The sequence below is a fragment of the Taudactylus pleione genome, unplaced genomic scaffold (genome assembly GCF_031769625.1).
Source record: "Taudactylus pleione unplaced genomic scaffold, aTauple2 ptg001661l, whole genome shotgun sequence".
Lineage (NCBI taxonomy): Eukaryota > Metazoa > Chordata > Amphibia > Anura > Myobatrachidae > Taudactylus > Taudactylus pleione.
This window is the reverse complement of record NW_028286058.1, coordinates 3,273,357-3,301,093: the sequence shown is the minus strand read 5'-3', so window position 1 is coordinate 3,301,093 and position 27,737 is coordinate 3,273,357. Positions and strand designations below refer to the sequence as shown.

At 48.3% G+C, this 27,737-nt stretch overlaps 1 protein-coding gene across 4 annotated transcripts in view; it reads left to right on the top strand.

Moving 5' to 3' along the window:
• The window catches only part of PPP4R4 (protein phosphatase 4 regulatory subunit 4), a 211,696-nt gene that overhangs the window by 136,899 nt on the left and 47,060 nt on the right, over positions 1–27,737 (top strand). For all 4 annotated transcript variants that reach the window (XM_088464385.1, XM_088464388.1, XM_088464389.1 and 1 more), the window contains 2 exons: positions 4,456–4,562; positions 7,885–7,992. In XM_088464385.1, the coding sequence (XP_088320511.1) occupies positions 4,456–4,562; positions 7,885–7,992 (215 nt within the window). The remainder of the gene's footprint in view (positions 1–4,455; positions 4,563–7,884; positions 7,993–27,737) is intronic.

Below are 27,737 nucleotides of genomic sequence, written 5' to 3'. Positions count from 1 at the left end.
AAAATACAAAACTTTTTCAGTCATAGACAAACGTAATATCAAAACATATAAAACGTGTTTTGCTATTTACAGACAGTAAATTGATAATATATAAGAAATGAAGGTTTAAAAAAGACAGCATCATTAAAATAACATCAGGCATAAAATAATCCAAAAAAATAAGGCATTAAATGAATAAAATAGCTCATATCTAGGATTACACTGGACGCGTCCCCCTGGGATCTGGTGGCTTGCTAAAGATTCACTATTTACTGCTAGTGTTAGGGTACAGACCTTCTAGCACTCGGGCCCACAGTATGTCTTGACATCCCTGACAGCTATTAACGTCACTTTACTGCTGGTTCTAACCTTCACATAGGCGTCAGGGGAGCAGTATGGAGACTGCCGGGAATGGATCAGAAGATCCCCTCTCACCATAGGGACAGAATGGTTAGCAGCTTTTCTCCTCATGGTGTTAGTTTTAATAAACAGAATCTTTAACCTCTTGCTTTATTTGGTATAAGGGACTTCCTCACACCTAGCTATTTAGTGATAATCCAGGGACCTATCATTTCACAGTGATCATTGGTAAGAGCGCAATGGTCCAGTGAGGCTAATTCAGTAAAGGTCATAATTGCAAAGTTGCAAGCAGGCAGCTCTGCAATTCCATCCTTGCAAATATGCCAATGCAGCAGAAGGTGTCTGACACCCCCTGTATGACACCCCCTGTATGACACCTCCTGGATGACACCCCCTGTATGACACCCCGTGTATGACACCCCCTGTATGACACCTCCTGTATGACACCCCCTGTATGACACCCCTGTATGACACCCCCTGTATGACACCTCCTGTATGACACCCCCTGTATGACACCCCCTGTATGACACCCCCTGTATGACACCTCCTGGATGACACGCCCTGCTGTATTTACGATCCCAGCACTGCAACCGAGGTCGCAGGTTGGGATGGTCATGATGGAGGATGGCACCGGCCAGCTAAGTAAGCTTCAACTTACGCAGGTTGGCCGGCTTATGAGACCAGGAAACTGCATCCGTGGACGCAGCCCTTGGCCTTGCCACTCCCGGAAAACGGGGCCGACACGCCCCAGTTTCCAGGAACGCCGGACGTCCCTGCCCCCACACTGCCCCTGCCTAATAGGTGCTGCACGCGATCACGCAGGACCCATTCTGCACATTGGAAGAACTGGTCCTGCACACTCCGATTCCCCATAATCTGGAATCTGCGTTCAGCATTGCCCGTACGTGCGATGCTGAATTAGTCTCCGTGACAGCAATACAGGAACACACAGCCGGCCTCTTTATTGGACATTAAAAAAAATCCATTGTGAGCTACAAAAATGTAATCCAATGTTTAATGGATGAATAAACCGAAGATGTGTTACCTTCTATAAAGGAGAACATAGTGCCAATCACATTGGTAGCTTATTAATGACAAAAAAACTTTTCCTGTTATGTCAACTTGAATACTAGCTTGAAACTTAAATTCTGCTTAATTCTGGCGTCCCTGTAATGCAGACTAGCACAAAAGATAAACAGTTCTTAATTCTCTATATATTCACAAAGGAGACTAGAGTTGTCTTCCAAGAAAAGTGAATTATGTTAGTAAATTGGCAATACCAGTCTCAGTGCTGCTCACTCCTTGGTAACTGGCAGTCCTAGCACAAAGAATCTGCAATGCAAATCACAGCAGTATATTCATTGTACAGTAACCGGCTCATTTCTCCAAGGCACTGTAGGGAGCAGGTTGCTGGATGACCACCCCATTCGTCCGTTACACCATAGAAGTCTGTGTCTCAGAAGCCAAGGGCATGTGCCTGGCTAACGTAGAGTTAATCACGAGAACATCGACGTGGCTGGCATATGGATGAAAACCTGGTTATTTGCATATTTTAGCCAGAAATAAGTCATCTGTTGCATACCAGCTGTTATGGAGTTACATGTTCTGTATGCCGTGCCAAGTCGGCATGCTGGGATATGTAGTTCCACGACAGCTGCAGCCACAGATTGGCTGACTGTGATTAAGACTCAGGCAGTCTATCGTGTAATGGAGATTTTCCTGCCCTCAATCACAGCCCATCTGATGGGCATTTAGGGGCTGATTCTGACTGGTGCACAAAGTGGCTGTATAGCCGGTTAGCCGCGGACTTATTACCTTATGCTAATACCGGAATCCATAGGACTAATGCGGGAGTCCGTGCGTCTGCAAGCGGAAACCTGTGCCACGCGTTGTTTTTACATCAGCAACTGCAACTGTCATCATTAGTCTCTGCGGGATGCTGACGGTCTAAATACCGGTGCCGAATTTCCAGTAGGTCGGGATCCCGGCACCAGTATCCCAACCGTCGGCATCCCGAAGGTAAGTATCGGGGTATTAGGGGGAGGTTAGGGTGCGGGGTTAGGGTTAGGCACTAGGGGATGGTTAGGGTTAGGCACCGGGGAGGAAGTCTTGGGATTAGGATGCGGGCAGAGGGAGGTTAGGTTTAGGCACTAGGGGGAGGTTAGATTTAAGCACTGGGGAGGAGGTGTTAGGTTTAGGGTGCGGGGAGGGGGAGGTTAGGTTTAGGGACTAGGGGGAGGTTAGGTTTGGGCATCGGGGAGGGGGAGATTAGGTTTAAGCACTAGGGGGGAGATTAGGTTTGGGCACAGGGGAGGGGGAGGTCAGGTTTAGGCACTAAGGGGGGAGTGTTAGGATTAGGGTGCGGGGAGGGGGAGGTCAGGTTTAGGCACTAGGGGGGAGGTTAGGTTTGGGCATCGGGGAGGGGGAGGTTAGGTTTAGGCACTAAGGGGGGAGTGTTAGGATTAGGGTGCGGGGAGGGGGAGGTCAGGTTTAGACACTAGGGGGGAGGTTAGGGTTAGGCACTGAGGAGGGTTAGGGTAGGGGTTAGGAATATACTTACCGTTCGTTCCTATGGGTGTTGGGATTCTGGCTGTCGGTATTCTGACCAGCGGCATCCTGACATCCGGGATTTCATACCCAACCCGTCTATGCACTTGACACTCCCACATGTTAGGGTGGTTGCGTTGCCATCACATCCATGTTGCCCAGTACCCGCTCCAAAACGCCCTATTTCACGGAAAGACAGTTCCGGCCCAGTTCCATCCGACTCAGAATAGGACGGACATATGCATAAAAGAAAAATGTAAATCCGCATCTGCGCATGTGCTCTATGCAAACAATCACCGTCAGGCCACATAAATAATGCTGCCACTACTCATTGTAGGAAGAGTCGGTGTGTAGGATCAGCACTGGAATATAGGGCTTGCACAGTTATTCTGCGTTCCTCCGTCACTCAGACACCCAGGGCAGGATGAATCAAGCTTTGCATTTTGGATGCGATACCTCCCGCCACTTACCGCATGCATAGCGGCCTTAATAACGCAAAGGACAGCTCTTCCAATAAGAGCTGGCCATTGTGTAGAGAGAACTTTCGGGTTTATAACCCAGGAGTCCTTCTGCGCATGTGCGGCTGCATGTACGTACAGTCTGGCTAATTATGGCCAGCTCAGATACAGATTCCTGCACTCAATCAAGAAGTGGCATCAGGAATCATTAATCCTAACGCGGCCCCTCCTCCTGGATGGAGCCCCTCATTAGCTCTCAGTGCACGCAGCCATCCTGATACTGAGTGAATAAGATGAGTATTGGTTTATATCACAAAATTAGTTGGTCTAAACCGTTTGATAACTATTTGCTTTGAGACCCATAATAAAGCAATGTATAATGTGAATGCCACAAGTTGTCACTTTGTATAAGATCGGTAAGTATTTTAGGTTTAGTGGTCCTTCCAATGCAGATTTCTAGGGTATTGGGATACCAGTGCAGATTCTACAATAATTAAAAGCATAAAATATTTTTTTAATTAACTTTAAATAGTAAAATGCTCCATTTAATTTATTAAAGCACATTTTCCTGTGCCATGACAGTCGTTAAATAGTCTCTCCCATAGAAGCTATTACAGTTGGCAAATGCTGTCACCAGTGATACCAATTTACGGCAGCCCGAACTTGCACAAAAGTGCTCGCAACCCCATAGGGGCGCAGAGCGGGCCGTGAGTGGTGCAAGATGAGGTGCCGTTGCTTGCGTTTTAACACAGTGGTAGCAGCAACTCTCACCCTTTGCGGCTAATTGGAATGTGTGTGTGTTTGTGTGTTTTTTTTTTTTGTTGGTTTTAGCAGTTTGTTATAATAATCTTATAGTTTCGTGTATAGAAAATAGAACATATTTATAAACAGCTGTAACGGGGACATCTACAGGCTATAAGAAGGTACTACACCGCATTCTAAAGGAGGAGGATTGCCAGAATACACAACATCAACACGTTGAGTTTTATGTCATATTAGTTTACTGACAGATCTGCTATTTTCAAACTTACAAGATGGTTTTGTTGTGTCCATGTTTGTTTCATTGCTTAACATTCTTGGCTTAATTATACTGTTTGTTTTCTCTGTCCAGATTTTAAATCCACTTGTGTCCAAAGCACAACTGTCCCAGACTTTACAGTCCCGTCTCACTAGCTGTAAAATCCTCGGGAAAGTAGCAAACAAGTTTGAAGCCCATATGTGAGTATTTTTGTACACACTGGTGCACTGGGGTAGAAAACACTGTCGAGCCTTTCCTAGTCTCTACACTGGAGCTTTGCTTAGAGTAAAAATGGAAAAAACAATCCCAAATAGCAAAAGATACTCCAGCAGCAGGGGCGTATCTATAATGGTTGCGGGGAACACGGGTCCCAGGGGCCAAGGGGGTCCCGCACTGCACACCCTGCACCCATAACATTACTTACCTCTCCGGAGTTCCACGTCGGCATGGGCGTCTGGCGCTGTAAAACGACTGGAAAATGGCCACGGCGGCCATTTTTCCGTAGTTTGCGCATGCACAGTACAGGGATAATGGCCGCCGCGGTGACCTGTGTATACACTATAGACTCTGGGCACACTCTAGTGCCCAGAATCTATAACTCCGGCGCTGGCCACACACAGCTCCGTGCGCTGCCGGGTGGAGAGGAGGGGGCCCGTGTCGGAGCCTCCTCTCTAGATACGCCCCTGTCCAGCAGATTTCAGTTACTGACTGTAGTGCTCCCGTGATTACTCCACATGTAACATGATTTATTAAATTACTCTTTGCTAGTTTTTAGAGCTGCACTACCACCTACTGTAATATTTTATTGGCACATTTTTTTTCCCTAGCCCGAGCCCTAGGGGGCCGTTCTCCATTTTTCTCCCAGCTCTGGATAGAAGTCTGGAGCAGGTGGTGAGCAGGAAGGCCAATTACATTAGTAACATTTTACAGTAGGCGGCACTGGAGCTTTAATAAAATAAAAATGAGAACTCTTAATGGTGTTTGGTTGGCATCCCATTTCCTACACTCAGCCTAATTCTACTGTACTGTTTCACTGGCCCGGATGCCATCGTCTGTCGCTGATTGTGAGAGATTGGCAGAAATCCATCACACCTCGCTCATAATGCCTGAGCCAGACATCTGTCCCAGTGAGACATGACTGTAATGGTGTGCTGAGCATGGCAGAGGCTAGATCACTTTTTATGTCCAACAGAGTGAATGTTTAAGTACTCCCAGGTCTGAAGAGGGTGCAGACGATTTAGTATTTACCTTCATGGTATATGTTATATAACTCTCTGTTACAGGCCCTGCTCCCGCCACAGTTCTTTCTAAGGGTCACTTAGTCGGCCGATGTTCTGCAGATTGGACAACGCAGCTCGGATAAGTAATGCAGCAGGAGGTGTGATGCCTCCTATGTATTACCATATCTGCACAGACGGAATTGCGTGCCTGCGAGCAGCTTTGCAATTCCAGCCGAAGCTGAATCCTATAATCCTACAAAATCCCTGACTGTGTGCAAGTGTACCTAGAAGAATTGATGCTGTTTTGAAGACAAAGAGTGGTCACCCAAATATTGATTTGAATTAGATTTCTCTTCTGTTCATTCACTTTGCATTTTATTAATTGATAAAAATAAACTATTAACACTTCTATTTTTGAAAGCATTCTTAAGGGGGGTATCCACTTAGCGATTTAACCAAGCGATTGCACGATAATAACGTCGTTATAGTGCAATCGCTTACAAATCGTGCATGCATCAGGCATGTTTTGGTCGGCTTGCAGGTGGGAGTTACAGGTGCTTTTTAACAAATTTTTAAAAGTGGCAAAAATGACAAAACAAAAATGTACTTTTATTTTTATGAACCCCTAATTTGTCTAGAGCAAGTTGCTGAAAAAAACTTGTTTTCGATCCTTTTATCACGGTTATTAAAAAATGCAAAATCAGCCATTTGACACCTTTTAAGAGTCCAACATACTTTCCTTTTGACCACTAATAGACTTCTATACTGTTATCCAATAAAAAGTTTTTTTTTTCTTTTTTGGGGTACAGGCTAATTTTGCCAGTTTTTCCAACACTTAGCACGGCTAACATCATTAGAAAATGTCAGCGCAACCGCTGGGATAAGCCTTTCACCAGTTGAATTGTGCGTTAAGTGGGAGCGTGCATACTGTAGATGCCGTAAGTGAAATAACTGCGCAATAAGTGCGTTAAGTCAAGTCGTAGTAAAAAGATTTTACCGCTGCTAACTGAATCTGCCCCTAAGTGTGCAGAACTGTCTGCTATAGCACATTACTGCTGTGTAGTACAGTTTTATATCACCATATAACAGGACAGGGCAGCTGGCTAGCTAAACAAACCCTAGACACAAATGGGTATGGACTGTCTTCTGGAGCCGAGATGTCTTCATACTGTGATCAACAACGGATGCATGGTAAAGGTTTCTACATGTAAACAATATTGCAGCAAATAAAAGGTATAGATGATGGGCCTGGTTCAGAGATGGACGCTGTTCGCATCGCTGCGGCATGCTTGGACACACCAGCGATGGTAACATATGTTAATGCAGCAGGGGGTGTCTGGTGTAAATAGATTCTGTATGCTTGTGTGATCCGCAGCTGCGTCTGAGGACGCAGCCATTGGATCACTTGCGAGACCATCGGCCATCTAAGTAACCCTCATGTTACTCAGATAGCCGTCTCAGAACCGTAGCCGGAGCCAGTATTTCTGCATTGGAAGGCACAGACCCAGGCTTCGGCACGCCCAAAAATTTGGTGCCACGCGCCTCTATTTTTGGGAATGCTAGCCAGCCACCACAGTCCCCGACCCTAAATGGCTGGGATTTAGGGGGCACTGTGAGCGATCTTGCATGACCCGTTCTGCACATGTGCAAAACGGGTTCCGCGCAGGCGCAATCCTCCCGTTATTGTACGTAAACCATCAGGTCTTTGGACAAGTCGAAATTAGGCCCAGAATGACGGAGTAAAGCGTGCGCATAAAGGCACAGTGGCGTTTGAGACGCACAGTTTCAGAAATGGCTTGGAGATGCCCCGTCTTATGGGCGTGTTATGGGAGTGTCGCGGAACTGGTTGCATACTCTGACTCTCAATCATTCCCTTTGGAGGCCGTACTCAAAGGGAAAGTCTGCACCTGCCATAGGGCTGATGCAAGTTTCGATGGTGCGACCGATGGTGGCGTCTAAATACGCACCCGATGGTATTACAGCGTGTACAGACGCTGACAGCGGGCGTCTCAGTCTTTGCACATGTAGACACACGGACGTACACCAGCAGGCATAAAGTCGCAGACGGAAGTCCGCCAATAAATGCAGCTGCACCTGCTTATGCGTCCACCTCTCAGTCAGACCCAGTATGAGTATGCGGATCGGTGTTACAGAAAGACCCCTTACGTAAATGTAATTCACAGAGCAGTGTAAATGACTTGTTGTGCAGTAATGCCATCCTGGCTGGACCATTTAGAATGGTAGCGGGGAATCCTGTAGGCATTCTGTAATTCCTCATTATCATTGTAACCTTCTATTGCAGAGTAAAACGAGACATATTCCCCCTAGTGGAATCTTTGTGTCAGGACGTAGAGTATGAAGTCCGCTCATGTATGTGTCGCCAGCTGGAGTTTATTGCTCAAGGCATAGGGTAAGTATGAAATCATCTTATGTTTCCAGTATTGAAGGGATTACGCCCCCTTTCTCCAATGTGGTCACTTGTCCTTATTCTAGGGTACATAAAAGGACTGCTCCGATAATCCAAACAATTACTACTAAGAAACCTGCACTTTATCTAATAAGTCTCATAGTTTAATATATAGTATAACACACCAAAATACAGATAATTCCTATCAGTATTAAAAACAAATAACACTTAGTCCCGTATGAGCGGACTATACAAATATTTATATATATATTCTAGTAGTAGGTGGAAGATGTGAGAGGTGATTATGAATACAATGCGGCTCTGATTTGGGCACCAGCAACAACAACTTAGGACTCCAATGTATGCTGGTCAATCTGTCCAGAAGCAGGAATGGGACAAGAGCAAAGCTGTGCCTTAACGCGTTTCACTGCTTGAGCTCACAGTTTCATCAGATGGTCTAAGTGTAGAGTAGATGCTTTTGCCTTTCTGTGACTACATACCTGTCAATCTCATATCTATAAGCGAGTGAGTGTAATCTGTTTGCCTGTCCGTAGTATTATAATTGTGTTGAAGGTTAATATGTATTTTATTATAATTAATAAATGATCAATCATCCAAAAACTGGGACAAAATGTTGACAGTTTATAGTTCTTCTGCAGAAATTTATATGCACAGAGTGAGGGGTTTCTTGCAACATCCATACTGAGCACACCAGCCTAGTTGTGTGGAGCAGTCCATATAACATATAATTACTGCAGTAAGAGAAAATGGCACAAATGATTAGAGGGAGTGGGTTTCCTGGAGAGCAGGGACTGGGTTTCCCAGAGAGTCGGTAGTAGGTTTCCTAGAGAGCAGGGAGGGGGTTTCCCAGTGAGCAAAGTGATAGTTTCCGAGAGATCAGGGAGTGGGTTTCTTCGAGAGCAGTGAGCACATTTCTCAGAATGCAGAGAGTAGGTTTCCCGAAGAGTATAGAGTCGGTTTCCCGGATAGCAGATAGTAAGTTTTTTGGAGTGCAGGGTGAAGGTTTCCAGGACAGCAATTAATAGATGTTCTGGAGAGCAGAGAGTAACTTTCCCGGGGAAAAGAGAGCTAGTTTCCTGGAAAGCAGAGAATAACTTTTCCAGAGAGCAGTGAGTGTGTTTCCCTCAGAGCAGGCAGTAGCTTTCCTGGACAGTAGGGGATAGGTTTCCTGGAGAGAGCAGAGAGTAGATTTCCTAGAGAGCAGGGAGTAAGTTCCCCGTGCAGCAGGGGTAGGTTTTCCAGAGAGAACAGGGAGTGGGTTTCCCAAAGAGCAGGGCTTGGGTTTCCCAGAGAGCAGTGAGCACATTTCCCATGGATTTAGCCTCATGGAGAGCAGGGAGTGGGTTTCCCAGAGAGCAGGTAGTGGGTTTCCCAGAGAGCAATAAGTAAGTTTCCCAGAGTATGGAATGGGTTTCCCGAACAGCAGGGAGTGGGTTTCCTGGAGAGTAGTGACCACATTTCCCGTAGAGCATGGATTGAGTCTCCTGGAGAGCCGGAAATGAGTTTCCCGGAGTGCAGCAAGTGGGTTTCCCAGAGAGCAGGGAGTAGGTTTCCCAGAGAGCAGGGAGTAGGTTTCTCAGAGAGCAGGGAGTCGGTTTCCCAGAGAGCAGGGAGTCGGTTTCCCAGAGAGCAGGGAGTCGGTTTCCCAGAGAGCAGGGAGTCGGTTTCCCAGAGAGCAGGGAGTCTGTTTCCCCTATCCATTGCCCCCTGTAGTGGTCCCCCCTATGAAGTACCCCCAGTAGTGTTCCCCCTTATGCAGTGCCCCTTATATAGTGCCCCCAATAGCAGTCCCCACAATGCAGTGCCCCCAGTAGTGGTCCCCCTTATGCAGACCCCCAGTATTGATCCAACCCCTATCCAGTGCCCCTGTAGTGGTCCATCCTATTATTGCCCCCAGTAGTGGTCCCCCCAGTGCAGTGCCCCTAGTAGTAAGCCCCTTATATAGTGCCCCCAGTAGTAGTCCCCAGTAGAGGTTCCCCCTCCCGATGAAGTGCCTCCAGTAGTAGCCCCCCCAGTAGTAGACACCAGTAGTGCCCCACCCCCAGTAGAGGTCCCCCCCAGTAATGGTGCCGCCAGTAGTAGCCACCCCCTCCCCCGTTGTGACCCCAGTAGTGCAGACACGTTAAAAAAAAATACACTTACCTGAATCCACGCTCCGGCTCCGGACACCGCTCCCGCCGCCGCACGTCAGTCCTCCCGGGCTGGCGTGCTCAGCATTATGGGAGAGACGTCATGACGTCTCTCCCATTACCCACTGCATGAGCCAGAAGGTGGAGCTCATGAGTGAGCTCCAGCCCGGCTCTTGCAGTGGGTGCTGCAGCAGTCAGTGAGAGTCTGTCTGACTCTCATTGGCTGCTGGTAAACACACACATCGCTGCCGGGCTGGCGGCGATGTGTGTGTTAGCACAGCCTGAGCCCGCCTCCCACCCTCCTCCTGGTGTATTAGGCAAGTGCTCAGGGGGAAGGAAGGGGCTCGGCTGTGCAGCACAGGACTGCCCCCCCCACGCCGCCGGTCCTACGGTGCCCAGGGCACACACCCCGCTCGACCCCCCTTAGTTACGCCACTGCTTATTACATAGAAGAGTGCCCTATCTGCCACATTTTTCCATGTTTCGTAAATTACCCCAGTGGTTCACGTGTAATGTTCTTTGAAAAGTATGAGTCCTGTCATTGAGTTATTGACTGACACTCTAATGTTACTGGCAGCTGTGATTTTCTGTTCAGCGATATATTAAGTTATACAGAAATGAGCCTCCTAAGGCAAACTGTATGCACTACTTTTTTAATTAATGTAATCCTCTTGTGGAATGAATGTGTTTAAGTATTCATTAAAGGAATAGATGACTTTAGAAAGTATTAAAACGTATCAGTCTTTTAATTAGGCCATACCCATAATGCAGTAGTAAAGGAGAGAAATAAAGGTTATTATTCATTTCATTGCAATATAACCAAATGGGAGATATTTCTGGAGCTGGTGCACAGAAAAAGGGTGCTGTTACCCCTAGCAACTAGGGTTTTATCTGTCCTTTTTCTAGCGCAGTGAAGAATGTTTCCCATGTAGTGGAACATAAGACACCACAAACTTTTCATGTTCCTTTTTGAAGACAGTAAAAACATGTTGATTGTTTTTCCGTAATAACCATCGAAAAAATGCAAAAATTTGTAGAATGTAATAAAAAATATATAAATAAAAAGATAATTTAGATAATTATTGTAGGCCCTTTTTGCGCAAATTTCTAACCTCTTCGTATTAAATTTTGCCTTCTGTATTCTCTTTATTCTGCTGATCACCATTTGGGTAAATCCCACTCAGACGCTGATTACATCCCTTTAAATTCATCCTATCCTCTTACTACATTGTCCTCTCTTTTGACAAACAAATATAATGTACTTCAAATCTGATCACACTGTCCACCAATTCCTGCCACCTCTTCACTACTGTCAACTTGTCTTCAAACGCCCAATCCACTGTCTCTTTGCCCACTCTCTCTTCGACTGTTTGCCATGCGGGTTTGACCTCTTTACTACAGCCCTCAATAAAGTAACCAATGACTTACTGTTCCAGTGTCTCTTCTCCAGTCTCATTCATCCTGGTTTCTAAGCTACTTTTGACACTTTCGATCACCCTCTAGTCCCATTGGCTTTGCTGCATTTTCTCTCCGGGTTTGCCTTCTACCTCTCTGATTGCTCCTACAGTCTTGTTACTTATGAATCTTGGTCCCTTACTCTTCCTCATTCTATCTGGGTCACTCAAGGCTCTGTTCTTGGCCCTGTTCTCTTCTTGGGTCACACCTCATCTCTTGCTGAACTTTCTTATCTGTCGTAACTAAATGTCTCTCTCTGCCGTTTCCCCCTGGATGTCATAACACTAATTGAAAGTCTTAATCAAAGCTCATTATCTTTTCCCCTCCCCTCATCACCTTTATTGTTGATAAAATAACATTCTACATTGTTGCTCAAACTCGGTTCTTTGGTGTCATCATGGACTCTTCGATCAGCTTCAACCCACATTACCTGTCCCTCTCAATGTCTTACTGCTTGCTTCTTTGCCACGTAGCCAAAATGTGTTCCCTTCTCACTAAGGAAGTAACCAAAGCCCTGGTCTATTTGTTCATTATTTTTCTCTTGGACTACTGCATCCCCCACCTTGCTGAACTTCCCCTCTCCAATGTGTGCAGGATGCAACGGTGATGGTTATGTTCCTCTCTATAAATCCCTTCACTGGCTCCCCATTCCCTCCTGAATTCACTTCAAGCTGCTTAACTTCTCTTCCAAAGCATTCATTAAAGCTTCCCCTTCATACATACCTGAACTTATTAATAGATAGATCCCAGTTCCACCTCTCTGCTGTGCCTCTGACCTACACCTCTTCTCACACTTTCAAGATATCTCTGGTCCTTCTCCCCACCTAAGGTCATGCACCTTTTCACTGTTGGCCTACCCTGTCTGCTCCAGGACCACTCCCAATTACTCACTCTGAATTGGCCACTTGTCAAGTCTACCTGTCTACGTGCTTATACTGTGTCCACCTGCTCCGTCCCTCTAAATTACCTACCCCACTCTGCCTATTATATTTTATGCTTCAGTTGTATCTAAGTGAGTGCATTCAACTTATATGTATAGAATCTGTACTTGTTTTGTTCCACTTGTCATTGTACACGTGTTACTCATACTGTACTTGTAATTATGCTTAATTTATGCTCGGGCACTTATATGTCTTATACACATATACAATTATACAATAATGACAATGAAACATTTAATGGGCTTGTTATGTCTGTAGCACTGATTTTTATCTTTTCAAATTTCCTTATATGAAAATAGATTATTTTTCCCACAAATGATTGCAATACCTTTTCCACAACCGGTAATACAGTGTGTCCTCATACATCTAACCTCTTTTCGCATTAAACAGTCCTTCTAGTTGCACCATGCCGTGGCGTCACTTGGTAGTGCTGAGCGTCTTTTCATGTGACTTTTTCCCTTCAAATGCTTCCTATTCACACCGCAATATGAATAGAGGCCCTCATTCAGAGCCACTCGCTAGCGGCAGTACGCTCGTTCCGAGCGATGTTCGCACATCTGCGCATGCGTACGGATCGTTATACGCATGCGCGAACCAGTCAGTGCGGCCGAAATTCATGTGCTCGCAATATAGCGAATGCCTGCTATTTTGAGTGACAGAATGAGGCGTATGTGGGTGGTAACAGGGGAAGGTGCTTGAAAATGGGGAGTGGAGATCCGAACGCAGGCGTGCTTAAAGGTCAAAACGGGCGTTTTATGGGTGTGCATAATTAATACAGCAGCGTCATTGACCACGTCACTGGGTTATTTTATAGCCAGAACTGCTCGCAAGATTGTGGTAGCAAAAACCAACCACAAGAATAGCGAGCAGTTCATACGCTGGTCGATGTACTCGATTAATCTAATAAATAGCGGACATGACGTATGGTGCGAGCGGGCCAGGGGGCGTTTTTAACAAATAAACGAGCGTATGTTTTGCTCGCTCGTTCAGACTTAGAGGTGTGAACAGACTGCAATTTGCGAACGGATCATTTGAATAGCCACCCCTTGTTTTTGAACGAACGACCGCAAATAGCGAACGGCTCTGAATCAGGCCCAGAGAGCACAAGCAGCTTCTGCTGATTAAAATGATATCCGACATGCCTATATTCTGTGTGCGGGTGTATCTGCAAGCAAAATGCTACGTTACAGTGTCACAGCCTCTGACACTGTAACGTAGCATTTCGTATTCAGATAAACCCGCACACAGAATATAGGCATGTCGGATATAATTTTAATCAGCAGAAGCTGTTTGTACTCTCTATTCATATTGCGGTGTGAATAGGAAGCATTTGAAGGGAAAAAGTCGCACGAAAAGGTGCTACCAAGTCACACGGCACTCACGTTCTATGTGTAATGCGACTTGTAACGCATGGAGGATAGATGTATGTGGACACATCTGTATATTCAGGGAAGACGGTTGTGAAGTAAGTCCTGCTGTGTGGTCTGATGTTTCTTTCATTGACATTGGGTCTGTTGGATGAGTTGTTTGTGAGAGGCTGGAGCTCCATCAGGGCCCCCCAATGTACTCGTATGCAGCCTGTTTGTAATCCCAGAAGCACATTTCTGTAACATACATCGGGGCCCTGAATAAATAAGTTCCAGGCGTTAATTCAGAATCTTGTAGTAATTGTGGGGGTGTATTGACGTTCCTGCAGCCCACACATTGTGGGCTATTTGTTTATGCTGCAGATATGGAGGAAGAGGAGTTGCCTTGACCCGGTAGTGACACAAAGAGACAACAGGACACAAACAAAGGCATAGTCTCCTGTTCTCTCGAGAATATCTATTCATCCACGTTATTCAATGCTGTTATGCACTGCTAATGACTCAGTGCTTACTGTCTCTTAATAGCTCAGGAAGAAATGATTGCACCTGCAGTGAGATTATAATGGGCACAGTGCCACTCGCGATGTACATGACTACGTGATTCACCTTCGTTTTACTGCAGCGCCCCTGGCTCCTATGAGCAGATGACCTACAGTCCTCTATTAACGCCTGCTACTGATTTTTTTTGTGCATAGTCCAGGCAACAGCATCTAGGGAGGAGATGTATCAAACCTCTGAGAGCGAGAAATAGCAACTAATCAGCTTCCTCTATCATTTACACTACCGTTTAAAAGTTTGGGGTCACCCAGACAATTTTGTGTTTTACATGAAACTGACTTTTACTTATCAAATGAGTTGTGAAATGATTAGTACATATAGTCAAGACACTGGCAAGGTTAGAAATAATGATTTTTATTTGAAATAATAATTTTGCCCTTCAAACTTTGCTTTCGTCAAAGAATGCTCCTTTTGCAGCAATTACAGCATTGCAGACCTCTGGCATTCTAGCTGCTGTTCATTTGTTGAGGTAATCTGAAGAAATTTCACCTCACGCTTCCTGAAGCATCTCCCACAAGTTGGATTGGCTTGATGGGCACTTCTTGTGTACCATACGGTCAAGCTGCTCCCACAACAGCTCAATGGGGTTGAGATCTGGTGACTGTGCTGGCCACTCCATTACAGACAGAATACCAGCTGCCTGCTTCTTCCCTAAATAGTTCTTGCATAATTTGGAGGTGTGCTTTGGGTCATTGTCCTGTTGGAGGAGGAAATTGGCTCCAATCAAGCGCTGTCCACAGGGTATGGCATGGCATTGCAAAATGGAATGATAGCTTCCTTATTCAAAATCCCTTTTACCTTGTACAAATCTCTGACCTTGTACAAATCTCTGACTTTACCAGCACCAAAGCAGCCCCAGACCATCACTTTACCTCCACCATGCTGGACAGATGGCGTCAGGCACTCTACCAGCATCTTTCTACTTCAGGGTCCATAGGGGATCCACAGGGTTGACCTTGGGGTATAGCTGGATCTGAATCCACGGGCACCACGCAGTTAAAGCTTTCACTGCTCCCAGGATGCACTTGGGTCCGTCCTCCTCTATGCCCCGCCCCCGGCACCTCAGTTTTAGTTGGTGCCCGGCCGGAGTCGGGTCACCCTGTCGCAGTGGGGCTGCAGGAGCACCCCCTAAGCTTTATTTTAAAGAGGAAACATTTTTATTTTTTCTGCTTTTTTTACACTATCAGAGCGGCAGCATCAGACTGTCCTTTAGGACGTCCACGCTGCCGCTCCTTCTCCCCGCTGGCGCCGCGACGCCAGTACAGATCTGGGGATCGCGGCGGGACCCCAGAGTCTGTACTAGCCGGGTTCTGGGGATTCCCTGTGACTGCTGCCGGACGCGACGGGGACCAGGTAAGCCGCGGGTCGCGGATACTTCAAATGCAGTCAGGAGCGTCCGGTCTCTGGGGACAGAGCGGAGGCGCTAGCAGCGGCGGCGGGCTCCCCTTCTATAGAGGAACACCCCTCGTGTCCGCTAGACCACCAGGGTGACAGGCTGGACGCGGGATCGTTAACCCGGGGGTTAATATGCTAGCCAGGGGAGGAAGCCCTCCCTGTCTGGCGGCTCCTCCCCTCAGCTCAGCGCGCCTTTCAACACGCAGTCTGGCGTCGCTGAGCTGCTCTTATCTTACGGCCACTCCTCCTCTGAGGTCTCCGGCGGCCATCTTCACTGGCAGGCATCGCAGATCTCCCAGGCGGAATCAAGTGGACCGGTCCCCCTGTGTACCTCTCCCCTGCTAAAGGACAGTGTACACAGCGCTATAGCCCTCCCAGACACTGAATCTGGGCGGTTGATTGTAGCGGAAGGTGCAGTGAGTACTTACTTTTCTGCATTGTATGTGACTATTGCAAGTGCTGCCTGTCTGTGACTTATTCTCCATTACTGTCAGCTTATACCTATCCCTTTCCTTCTCCTACGGCCCGGCAGGTGTGTGGGGGAAGGGCGTTTTCTGATACCCTCACTATAAATCACGTATATTTGTGAGGCCAGTCACACACTGTTGTGTGCTACACAGTACCATATCTGGGCTGTTTGTGTCGCATACTGGGAGTGCGCGGGTGTTTACACCGTAATTCCTCTGGTGATACATATTTCTTGAGTATTTACTGTATCATGTCTGATGAGGAGACCGAGCGCTCCGTGGCTCCTGTGCTATTCTCCTGCAGACGCTTTGCTGCTGGAGTTGATGGGGAGGACTTATCTCAGAATGGTCTGTGCGGGCGGTGCCAGCTGGTACCGGACCCCTCCAACCCCCCTGTGTGACAGGACCCTCCTTGGGCGATGTTTTCACAGGTGCTGCCGTCTATTGCGGACCGGTTATCGGTCCCATCAGCGGTCCCTTCTAGGGCGTTACCCCAGCCCACCATTCCCCGGGTATTCCACAAATATTGCAGTCTACCCCCGGGGCCCAAACTGTGGGTCCTTATTCGGGACTGCCTGTGTATGTGCAGTCTCCTCCAGTGACGCGACAGTCTGTGGTGCATTTGCAGAGTTTTGCTCCGACGGCTCCTCCACCTTGGGTGGATGTTCTTTCCAGCTCTGTACAGAGTCTGGCGGCTTCATCTTCGGCGTTTCAGTCGATGTTGCAAAGTGATGTGCCACCAAGGGCGTCCACACGTCCTGTTGTGAGTTCACTAGCTGCGCATTTGTCGGTTTCGGAAGTGTCCTCAGGTGATGGAGAAATCTATGAGGACTCTGACTGTGATGCCATGGGGCAGGAGGTGGAAGCTAAGTCCTTCATTAATGTTCCAGCCTTAGTTAGGGCGGTCCGGGCCATCCTACATGTAGAGGATGATGCGCCGGCTCCTAGGTCGAAGTTTCCTAATTTTAAAAAAGCCAAGGTAACTTCGAATGTGTTTCCCCTGTCTGATCAATTAACGGATCATATGGCGGCGGCCTGGCAATTACCCAGTAAGAGGTTCCATCCACAGAAGAGGTTGGCGTCCAATTATCCTTTTCCTGAAGCTCATTGCAGGAAATGGGAGACTCCGCCAGCGGTGGATTCCCACGTTACCCGCTTGATCAAAAGCGTGACGCTACCATTGCCATCTATCTCCTCTTTGAAGGATCCCACGGACAGGAAGGTGGAGACTTGTTTAAAGTCCGTTTACTCTTTCCGGGGCGGTGGCTCGCCCGTCCATGGCTATCTCTTGGGTGGCTAAAGCCATTGAGGCCTGAGCCAATTCCTTGGAGGATACCTTTGCTGACGATGCTCCGGATATCCAGAGAGCGTTAGTGGGACAGATGCGGGATGCAGCTTCCTATATCGGGGAAGCGTCTTTGTAGGCCAGCCTGCTCACTTCCTGGGTGTCGGCAGCAGCGGTGTCTACTCGGCGATCCCTGTGGCTGAATTCCTGGAGGGCTGATGCAGACTCTAAAAAGGGTCCAGAGGCCTTGCCTTCTAATGGAGAGTTACTATTTGGTCCGGATTTGGACAAAATAGTGGATACGTTGGCTAAGTCTAAGTCGGCTTTCCTCCCTTCGGCCTCTGCGCCAGCTAAAGTGAGGAGCTCTGCCTTTCGGTCCTTTTGGGTTCAGGGTAAGGCCAAGGGTCAGTCCTTCCCGAGACATTCGGCGTCCAAGGCCGCACCCAAGCCCAAGAAGCAGGCATGGAGTGCTCGGCACCCTTCTTCCAAGCAGCAGGATAAACCTGCTGCCTGATGGGACGGGCCTCTCTCTGGGGGACCCCAGAGTGGGAGGCCGACATCTCCAGGGGATTACATGGGGTCTCCCTCGATATCCTATCTCCATGTGCCCATAGCTCCGGCACATCAGCGGTATCTGAGGTTTGCTATCCTGAACCATCACTACCAGTTTCGGGCGTTGCCTTTCGGCCTTGCCACGGCTCCGAGGGTGTTCACCAAGGTGATGGCAGTTATGGCTTCCCACCTTCGGGGTCAGGGTATACGGCTGTTGCCGTACCTGGACGATCTTCTGCTGCTGGCAAGCTCCCCGGAGGTGCTTCTTCGACATCTCCACCTGACCATTGCTTGTCTTCAGGTGCACGGGTGGTTGATAAATTGGAAGAAGTCCTCTCTGATCCCATCACAACGGATGGTCCATCTGGGAGCACTTCTGGATTCTTGTCAACAAAGGATTTTCTTGACTCCGGAAAAGGTGTCCTCCCTACAACTGAGGATACACAGTTGCCTGAGCAGTGGCAGGGTGTCGGTCCATTCAGCAATGAGAGTCCTGGGGTCCATGGTGTCGGCATTCAACATGGTGGAATTTGCCCAGTTCCATTCCAGGCCCCTGCAGGGGCAGATTCTATCGGAGTGGAACGGGTTACCTCACCGGATCCGATCCCAGATGCTAGTTTTGTCCCCGGAAGTGTGCTGGTCGCTGGGGTGGTGGCTTCAGTCAGCTCATCTCGTCCAAGGTCGCCCCTTTTGGATCCCGGATTGGGTTCTGCTTACGACAGATGCCAGTCTCCGGGGTTGGGGGGCAGTGACCGGCTCGTTGTCTCTTCAGGGCCGTTGGTCGGTGGAGGAAGCCGCCCTTCCCATAAACGTTCTAGAGCTGCGGGCGGTGTTCCGTGCTCTACTGTCGTCAGGCACCGTTCTTCACGGAAGAGCAGTTCCGGTGCAATCGGACAACGCTACCACGGTAGCGTACATAAATCACCAGGGAGGGACTCGCAGTCGAGCTGCGATGTCGGAGGTGTCTCATATCCTGGCTTGGGCGGAGTGCCACCTTCCGGCAATCTCGGCAGTCTTCATTCCGGGAGTCAACTGGGAGGCAGACTTCCTCAGCCGTCACGACGTGCATCCCGGGGAATGGTCGCTTCACCCAGAGGTGTTTCAACTTCTCGTGGACAAATGGGGACTGCCGGAGTTGGACCTGATGGCCTCCCGTCACAACTGCAAGTTGCCCGTGTACGGCTCAAGGACAAGAGATGCAGGTGCAAGCCTAGTGGACGCACTGTCGGTGAAATGGACGTTTCACCTAGCGTACCTGTTCCCTCCGATCTCCCTGCTCCCTCGGGTACTCAGAAAAATCAAACAGGACGGGGGCTCGTTTCTGCTGGTGGCTCCAGCCTGGCCCAGTCGTCCTTGGTACTCCGATCTCAGAAGCTTGTCTGTAGACATTCTGTTCCTTCTGCCTTAGCGTCGGGACCTGCTGTCTCAGGGGCCCTGCCTTTACCCGGATCTGGGTCGGCTGTCTTTGACGGCGTGGCTCTTGAGACAGCCGTCTTAAGGTCCCGGGGTTTTTCAACCTCTGTCATCTGCACGCAAGCCGGCCTCTGCACGGATTTACCACAGAGTGTGGCACACTTACTTTCAGTGGTGTGAGTCCAGAAACTTTGATCCTCAGGTGTTCAGGGTTTCTAGGATTTTGGCATTTCTACAGTCAGGTCTTGACCTGGGCTTACGTCTTGCTTCCCTGAAGGTTCACGTATCGGCTCTGTCTGTTTGGTTCCAACGACGGATCGCTACCCTGCCTGATGTTCACACCTTTTTCCAAGGTGTGCTTAGGATTCAGCCTCCCTTTGTGCCTCCAGTGGCTCCATGGGACTTGGTGGTGGTTTTTCGGGTCCTGCAGGGACCTCCTTTTGAGCCTCTTGAATCCGTTGACCTCAAGTGGCTAACACTGAAAACTGTGTTTCTCCTGGCTATTGCTTCAGCCAGGAGGGTATCCGAGTTGGGGGCACTTTCCTGTAGTCCCCCCTTCCTAATTTTTCACCAGGACAGGGCAGTGCTGCGTACTCGTCCTGAGTTTTTGCCTAAAGTAGACTCTAAGTTCAACATCAATCAGGAACTTGTGGTACCAGCTTTTCAATCTCCTGATCTTACGGCTGGTGAGGCTGCGTTGGACGTTGTCCGTGCTCTCAGAGTTTATATTGATCGGACTGCTTCTGTAAGAAAGTCCGATTCCTTGTTTGTCCTCTTTGGTTTTCATAAGAGGGGTTGGCCTGCCAACAAACAAACGTTAGCCCATTGGCTTTGTTCTGTTATTAGGGAGGCTTATATACAGGAACGTTTACCTGTTCCGGCCTCTGTTAAGGCTCATTCCACTCGGTCTTTGGGTCCTTCTTGGGCTGCTAGACGTGGTGCCTCCGCTGTTCAGCTGTGCAAGGCAGCCACTTGGTCTTCCATTCAGACATTTTTGAGGTTTTATGCGTTTGACACCTTTGCCTCTCAGAATGCATCCTTCGGGCGCAGGATTCTCCTTTCTGCTCAGGAGCGTCCCCGCCCTTAGTTGAACTGCTTTGGGACATCCCCAAGGTCAACCCTGTGGACCCCCTATGGACCCTGAAGTAGAAAACAAGAGATATGGTAAGAACTTACTTTTGTTATCTCTGTTTCTACGAAGTCCATAGGGTCCACAGGGCGCCCGCCCTGACGCACCTGGCTTCTAATGGGCTGTGTGGCTGGTCACCGGTTTTCCATCTCCCATTTTTGTGAGTATGGTTTCTTGTGTGTTCCAGTCTTCCTTCTCTCTGTTTAGTCTCCTCCTCCGGCCTTGGCTGCTTACCAACTGAGGTGCCTGTGGCTCGGGGGCGGGGTATAGAGGAGGACGTACCCAAGTGCATCCTGGGAGCAGTGAAAGCTTTAACTGCGTGGTGCCCGTGGATCCAGATCCAGCTATACCCCAAGGTCAACCCTGTGGACCCTATGGACTTCGTAGAAACAGAGATAACAAAGGTAAGTTCTTACCATATCTCTTGTTTTTCATTTGTTCTGCGTCTCACAAATGTTCTTCTGTGTGATCCAAACACCTCAAACTTCGATTCGTCTGTCCATAACACTTTTTTCCAATCTTCCTCTGTCCAATGTCTCTGTTCTTTTGCCCATATTAATCTTTTCTTTTTATTGGCCAGTCTCAGATATGGCTTTTTCTTGGCCACTCTGCCTAGAAGGCCAGCATCCTTGAGTCGCCTTTTCACTGTAGACGTTGACACTGGCGTTTTGCTGGTACCATATAATGAAGCTGCCAGTTAAGAACTTGTGAGGCGTCTATTTCTCAAACTAGAGACTCTAATGTACTTGTCTTCTTGCACAGTTGTGCACCAGGGCTTCCCACTTCTCTTTCTACTCTGGTTAGAGCCTGTTTTTGCTGTTCTCTGAAGGGAGTAGTACACACCGTTGTAGGAAATGTTCAATTTCTTGGCAATTTCTCGCATGGAATAGCCTTCATTTCTAAGAACAGGAATAGTTGAGTTTCACATGAAAGTTCTCTTTTTCTGGCCATTTGGAGAGAATAATCGCACCCACAATTGTGATGCTCCAGATACTCAACTAGCTCAAAGGAAGGCCAGTTTTATAGCTTCTATAACGAGCAAACCCATCTTCAGCTATGCTAACATAATTGCACAAGGGTTTTCAAGGGTTTTCTAATCATCCATTAGTCTTCTGATGCGCTTAGCAAACACAATGTACCATTAGAACACTGGAGTGATGGTTGCTGGAAATGGGCCTCTATACACCTATGTAGATATTCCTTTAAAAAACAGATGTTTGCAGCTAGTATAGTCATTTACCACATTAACAATGTATAGAGTGTATTTCTGATTAACTTAATGTTATCTTCATTGAAAAAAACAGTGCTTTTCTTTCAAATTTTTGAACGGTAGTGTATCTATATCTAGCACAGTCTTTAAAATGACAGTTAGAAGCTGATTGGTTGCTATGAAAAGGCTTGATACATCTCCCCCTCCTGGTCAGAAATCTTGCACTGACCGGCAACTCTCCGGAGACATCGGAGCCCGTGTCCCTGCATGTACCAGATGATACATCCAGCTGATAGGATCGCTTTTTGCAATGCGATCAGGGGCGTTACTGGCATGTCCTGATTGCATTTAAAAAGCATTCATCGATAAATGGGCCCCTAAGAATGGGACGTATTTTGCACTTTCCCGTTGTATTTTTGCAGGATGACGCAGTTCTAGTGCGCAAACGTAATAAGGACAGTCTTGATCTCACCTAAATATAATGTTTCATATTCATTACAGACATGAGGATAAAACGAACAGTGTTTTAGATGATCAGTTTAAATTAATGAAGGTTGTAGATCCAGAAACTATGTGAAATTCATACTTACACCAACTTACAACTGTAGCCATAGATTTATGGGGAGTTCCCAGAGACCAGGAAGTGGTCTCTGGGAACGCGCGGAAAAAATGGGCGTGGTCACTTAAAAATGGGGCGTGTCAACATGACACACCCCTTTATTTTCACGCTGAACATTCCTATCCATATGCACCTTGCACCTTAACCCCAGTAGTACCCCTTATACAGTACCCCCAGTATGCAGTTGTGGTCCCTCTTATGCAGACCCATAGTAGTGCCCCTTATACAGTATCCCCAGTAGTGGTCCCCCTTATACAGCCCCCAATTAGTTCCCCTTACTCAGTACCCCCAGTAGTGGCCCCCCAAATACAGTGCCCCACGTAGTGTTCCCCCTTATGCAGTGCCCCCAGTAGCAGTCCCCACAATGCAGTGTGCCAAGCAGCAGTATCCCCTTATGCAGTGCCCTTTATATGGTGCCCCCAGTAGTAGTCCCCCCCCTATGCAGTGCCCTTTATATAGTGCCCCCCAGCAGTAGTCCCCCCCCATGCAGTTTTCCCAGTAGTGGTCCCCTTATGCAGGCACCTTGTAGTGATCCCCCCTATCCAGTGCCCCCTGTAGTGGCCCTTCCTATTATTGCCCCCAGTAGTGGTCCCCCGAGTGCAGTGCCTCTAGTAGGCCCCTTTTATAATGCCCCCAGTGGTAGTTCCCCCCCACGTAGTAGTCCCCAGTAGAGTAGGTCCTCCCAATGGTGCCCCCAGTAGTAGCCACCCCTCCCCCAGTAGAGGTCCCCCCAGTAGTAGCCAGCCCTCCCCCAGTAGAGGTCCCCCCAGTAGTAGCCACCCCCCTCCCCCGTTGTGCAGATAGATTAAAAAAAATATATATATATATATCTATAAAAATATACTTACCTGAATCTCTGCTCCTGGTCCTGGTCGCGACACCGCTCCCGCCCGGGCGGGCGCGCTCAGCATTATGGGACAGACGTCATGACGTCAGTCCCATTACCCTCTGCAGGAGCCGGACGGAAGTCCGGCTCTTGCAGTGGGTGCTGCAGCAGTCAATGAGAGTCTATCTGACTCTCATTGGCTGCTGTTTAACACACGCATCGCTGCCAGCGCTGGTGGCGATGCGTGTGTTATGCACAGCCTGAGCCCGCCTCCTGGCGCTATTGGGCAAGCGCTCAGGGGGAGGGAACGGGCTCAGGCGTGCAGCACAGGACCGGCGCTGGAAGCCTAGCGCCAGTCCTGTGCAAATGTGTAGCGCTGACCGCACTCATTGCGGTCGGCGCTACACTGGCTAACTAGGGCGGGCGGGCCGGTACCGTGGCCGGCGGCGACCCCCCGCGCCGCCGGTCCAACGGCGCCCAGGGCACGAACCCTGCCCGCCCTGCCCTAGTTACGCCACTGATTATAGTAGGAGGCCACGTTTTGCATGTAAAGAAGCTTTCCGGCTCCCCTCTTGCTGGTGATAGAGTAGCCTTTCTGTGAGTAAGCAGAAATTCTACATCCCAGTTGAGTACAGCGGCTGCAATTGTGTAATTTGCAGACATTGGTGACTGTTGGAGTGTGGTAGAATATGTTGACATTGAGAATGTTAACATTCATCATGTCGACATCAGAATGTTGACATGGTCTGAATGTCGACATTCAGTATGTCGATATGGTCAGGAGGTCGACATATCAAATATTGGCATTCATAATATCGACGTTGGTATAATGTTGACATTTTGCGTGTTGATCATGCGGAGTTTCCCTAACCACAGCCTGACCCTAAGTCTAATCCTGTCCCTAAATACAGCCTCACCCTATCACAAACCACAGTCTAACCCTATCCCTAACCACAGACTAACTATGGCCCTCATTCAGAGCCGTACGCTCTGAGCAGAGCGCACGCTCTGAATGAGGGCCGGGCTCCATTTTCATGGAGCGTCCTCCTGGACGCTCGTATAGCTGTGGGTCACCACCCACAGGCTATACGAGCGTGCTTTGTGATGGCCGCGATGGTCGAGACCATCGCGACCATCGAAATTGCGAGCCGGAGCCTGCGGTTGAGGTTTTCAACCGCAAGCTCCGGAGTGATTTTGGCTCTATCAAAGCCAAAATCACTCCCACTGACATCACTAGTGATGTCAGTGGGCCGGCTTCTGACGGGAGGCGTTCCCGTGGGAACGCCCCCGTCAGGGAGGCACGCCCCCGGCACGCCCACCAAAGGGGGCATGCTGTCAATCAACATTGACAGCACGCCCCCTTTGATCGGACACAACGAGCGAAGGACTTTCCTTCGCTCGTCGCGTCTGGCGCATGCGCACGACGGAGCTCCCTCCGTCGTGCGCATGCTCAGTGCATAACATCGACACACTTGCGAGCGGACAGCCGCTCGCGAGTGGGTCTGAATCAGGCCCTATGTCTCTAACCACAGCCTAACCCTATCACTAATCACAGCCTAACCCTATCCCTAACCACAGTCTAACCCTATCCCTAACTACAGACTAACCCTATCACTAACCACAGTCTAACCCTATCCCTAACCACAGTCTAACCCTATCCCTAACCACAGACTAACCCTATCACTAACCACAGTCTAACCCTACCCCTAACCAGAGACTAACCCCCTTCGCTAACCACAGCCTAACCCTATCACTAATCACATCCTAACCCTATCCCTAACCACAGACTAACCCTTTCTCTAAACACAGCCTAACCCTATTGATAACCACAGCCTAACCTTATCCCTAACCACAGCCTAACCCTATCCCTAACCACAGACTAACCTTATCCCTAACCACAGCCTAACCCTATAACTAACCACAGCCAAACCCTTTCCTTAACCACAGCCTAACACAGTCCCTTACCACAGCCTAATCCTCTCTTTCACCCGAACCCTATCACTAACCACAGCCTAATCCTAACCCTATCCCTAATCACAGCCAAACCCTAACCGCGGTCTAAGCCTAACCTTATCCCTAACCACAGCCTAACCTTATCCCTAACCACAGCCTAACCCTATCCTAACCCTAACCACAGTCTAAGCTTAAACCTATCCCTAACTACAGCCTAACCCTATCCCTAACCACATCCTAACCCTAACCACAGCCTAACCATAACCACAGTCTTTGCTTAACCCCTATCCCTAACCACAGCCTAAGCCTAACCCTATCCCTAACCACAGCCTAACCCTATCACTAACCACAGACTAACTCTATCCCTAACCACAGCCTAACCCTATCAATAACCACAGTCAAACCCTTTCCTTAACCACAGTTTAACACTGTCCCTAACCACAGCCTAACCCTCTCTTTCACCACAGGCTAACCCTAAGCCTAACCGTTTAACCCTGTCACTAACTACTATCTAACCCTATCCCTAGACTACAGCCTAACCCTATCACTAACCATAGCCTAATCCTAACCCTATCCTTAATCACAGCCAAACACTAATCACATCCTAACCCTATCCCTAATCACATCCTAACCCTAGCCACAGTTTAAGCCTAAACCTCTCTCTAACCACAGCCTAACCCTATCCCTAACCACATCCTAACCCTAACCACAGTCTAAGTCTAACCCTAACCACAGCCTAACCATAACCACAGTCTTTGCTTAACCCCTATCCCTAACCACAGCCTAAGCCTAACCCTATCCCTAACCACAGCCTAACCCTATCACTGACCACAGACTAACCCTATCCCTAACCACAGCCTAACCCTATCAATAACCACAGTCAAACCCTTTCCTTAACCGCAGCTTAACACTATCCCTAACCACAGCCTAACCCTCTCTTTCACCACAGGCTAACCCTAAGCCTAACCGTTTAACCCTATCACTAACTACAGTCTAACCCTATCCCTAACTACAGCCTAACCCTATCACTAACCACAGCCTAATCCTAAACCTATCCCTAATCACAGCCAGACACTAACCACAGCCTAACCCTAAGCCTAACCCTATCCCTTACCACAGCCTAACCCTATCCCTAATCACATCCTAACCCTAGCCACGATCTAAGCCTAAACCTATCTCTAACCACAGCCTAACCCTATCCCTAACTACATCCTAACCCTAACCACAGTCTAAGCCTAACCCTATCCCTAGCCACAGCCTAACCATAACCACAGTCTAAGCCTAACCCCATTCTAACCAGAGCCTAAGCCTAAACCTATCCCTAACCACAGCCTAACCCTAACCACATTCGAAGCCTAACCCTTTCCCTAAAATTGTGATAAAATTGTCTGTCAACATTATGAACATATACCGACTGTTGCACTCACACTGTACCACTTTCCTTGAGCTCTGCCAGTGTCAACGGTGCTTATAGCGATCTCACAGCAAATATTTAATATATAACAATTACAAATATATTAGGACCACTGCAGTCTAGCCCTAAGCCTAACCCTATCCTTATCCTCAGCCTATACCCACAGTCTAACCTAAAGCCTAACCCTCTCCCTACCCACACCCCAATCCTATCCTTAACCACAGCCTAACCCTAACCTCAGCCTATAACCACAGCCTAACTCAAAGCCTAACCCACTCATTTACCACAGACTAAACCTAAGCCTATCCCTAACCACAGCCTAACCCTATCCCTAACCACAATCTAAGCCTAACCCTATCCCTAACCACAGCCTAACTCTCTCCCTAACCGCAGCCTAAGCCTAAACCTATTCCTAACCACAGCCTGTCTCTAACCACAGTCTAAGCCTAACGCTATCCCTAACCACAGCCTAAGCCTATCCCTAATCACAGCCCAACCATATCCCTAACCACAGTCTAACCCTAAGCCTAACTGTATCCACAGCCTAAGCCTATCCCTAACCACAGCCTAACCCTATCCCTAACCACAGTCTAACCCTAAGCCTAACCCTATTCCTAACCACAGCCTAACCCTATACCTAACCACAGCCTATAACCACAGCCTAACCCTATCCCTAACCACAGCCTAACCCTATACCTAACCACTGCCTATAACCACAACCTAACCCTCTCCCTAACCACAGCCTAAACCTATTCCTAACCACAGCCTAACTCTAACCACAGTCTAAGCCTAACCATATCCCTAACCACAGCCTATCCCTCTCCCTAACCACTGCCTAACTCTAACTACAGTCTAAGCCTAACCTTCTCCCTAACCACAGCCTATAACCACAGCCTAACACTTTCCCTAACCACAGCCTAATCCTAACCCTATCCCTAACCACAGCCGAACCCTAACCACATTCTAAGCTCCTATACCTCTCCCTAACCACAGCCTAATTCTAACCACAGTCTA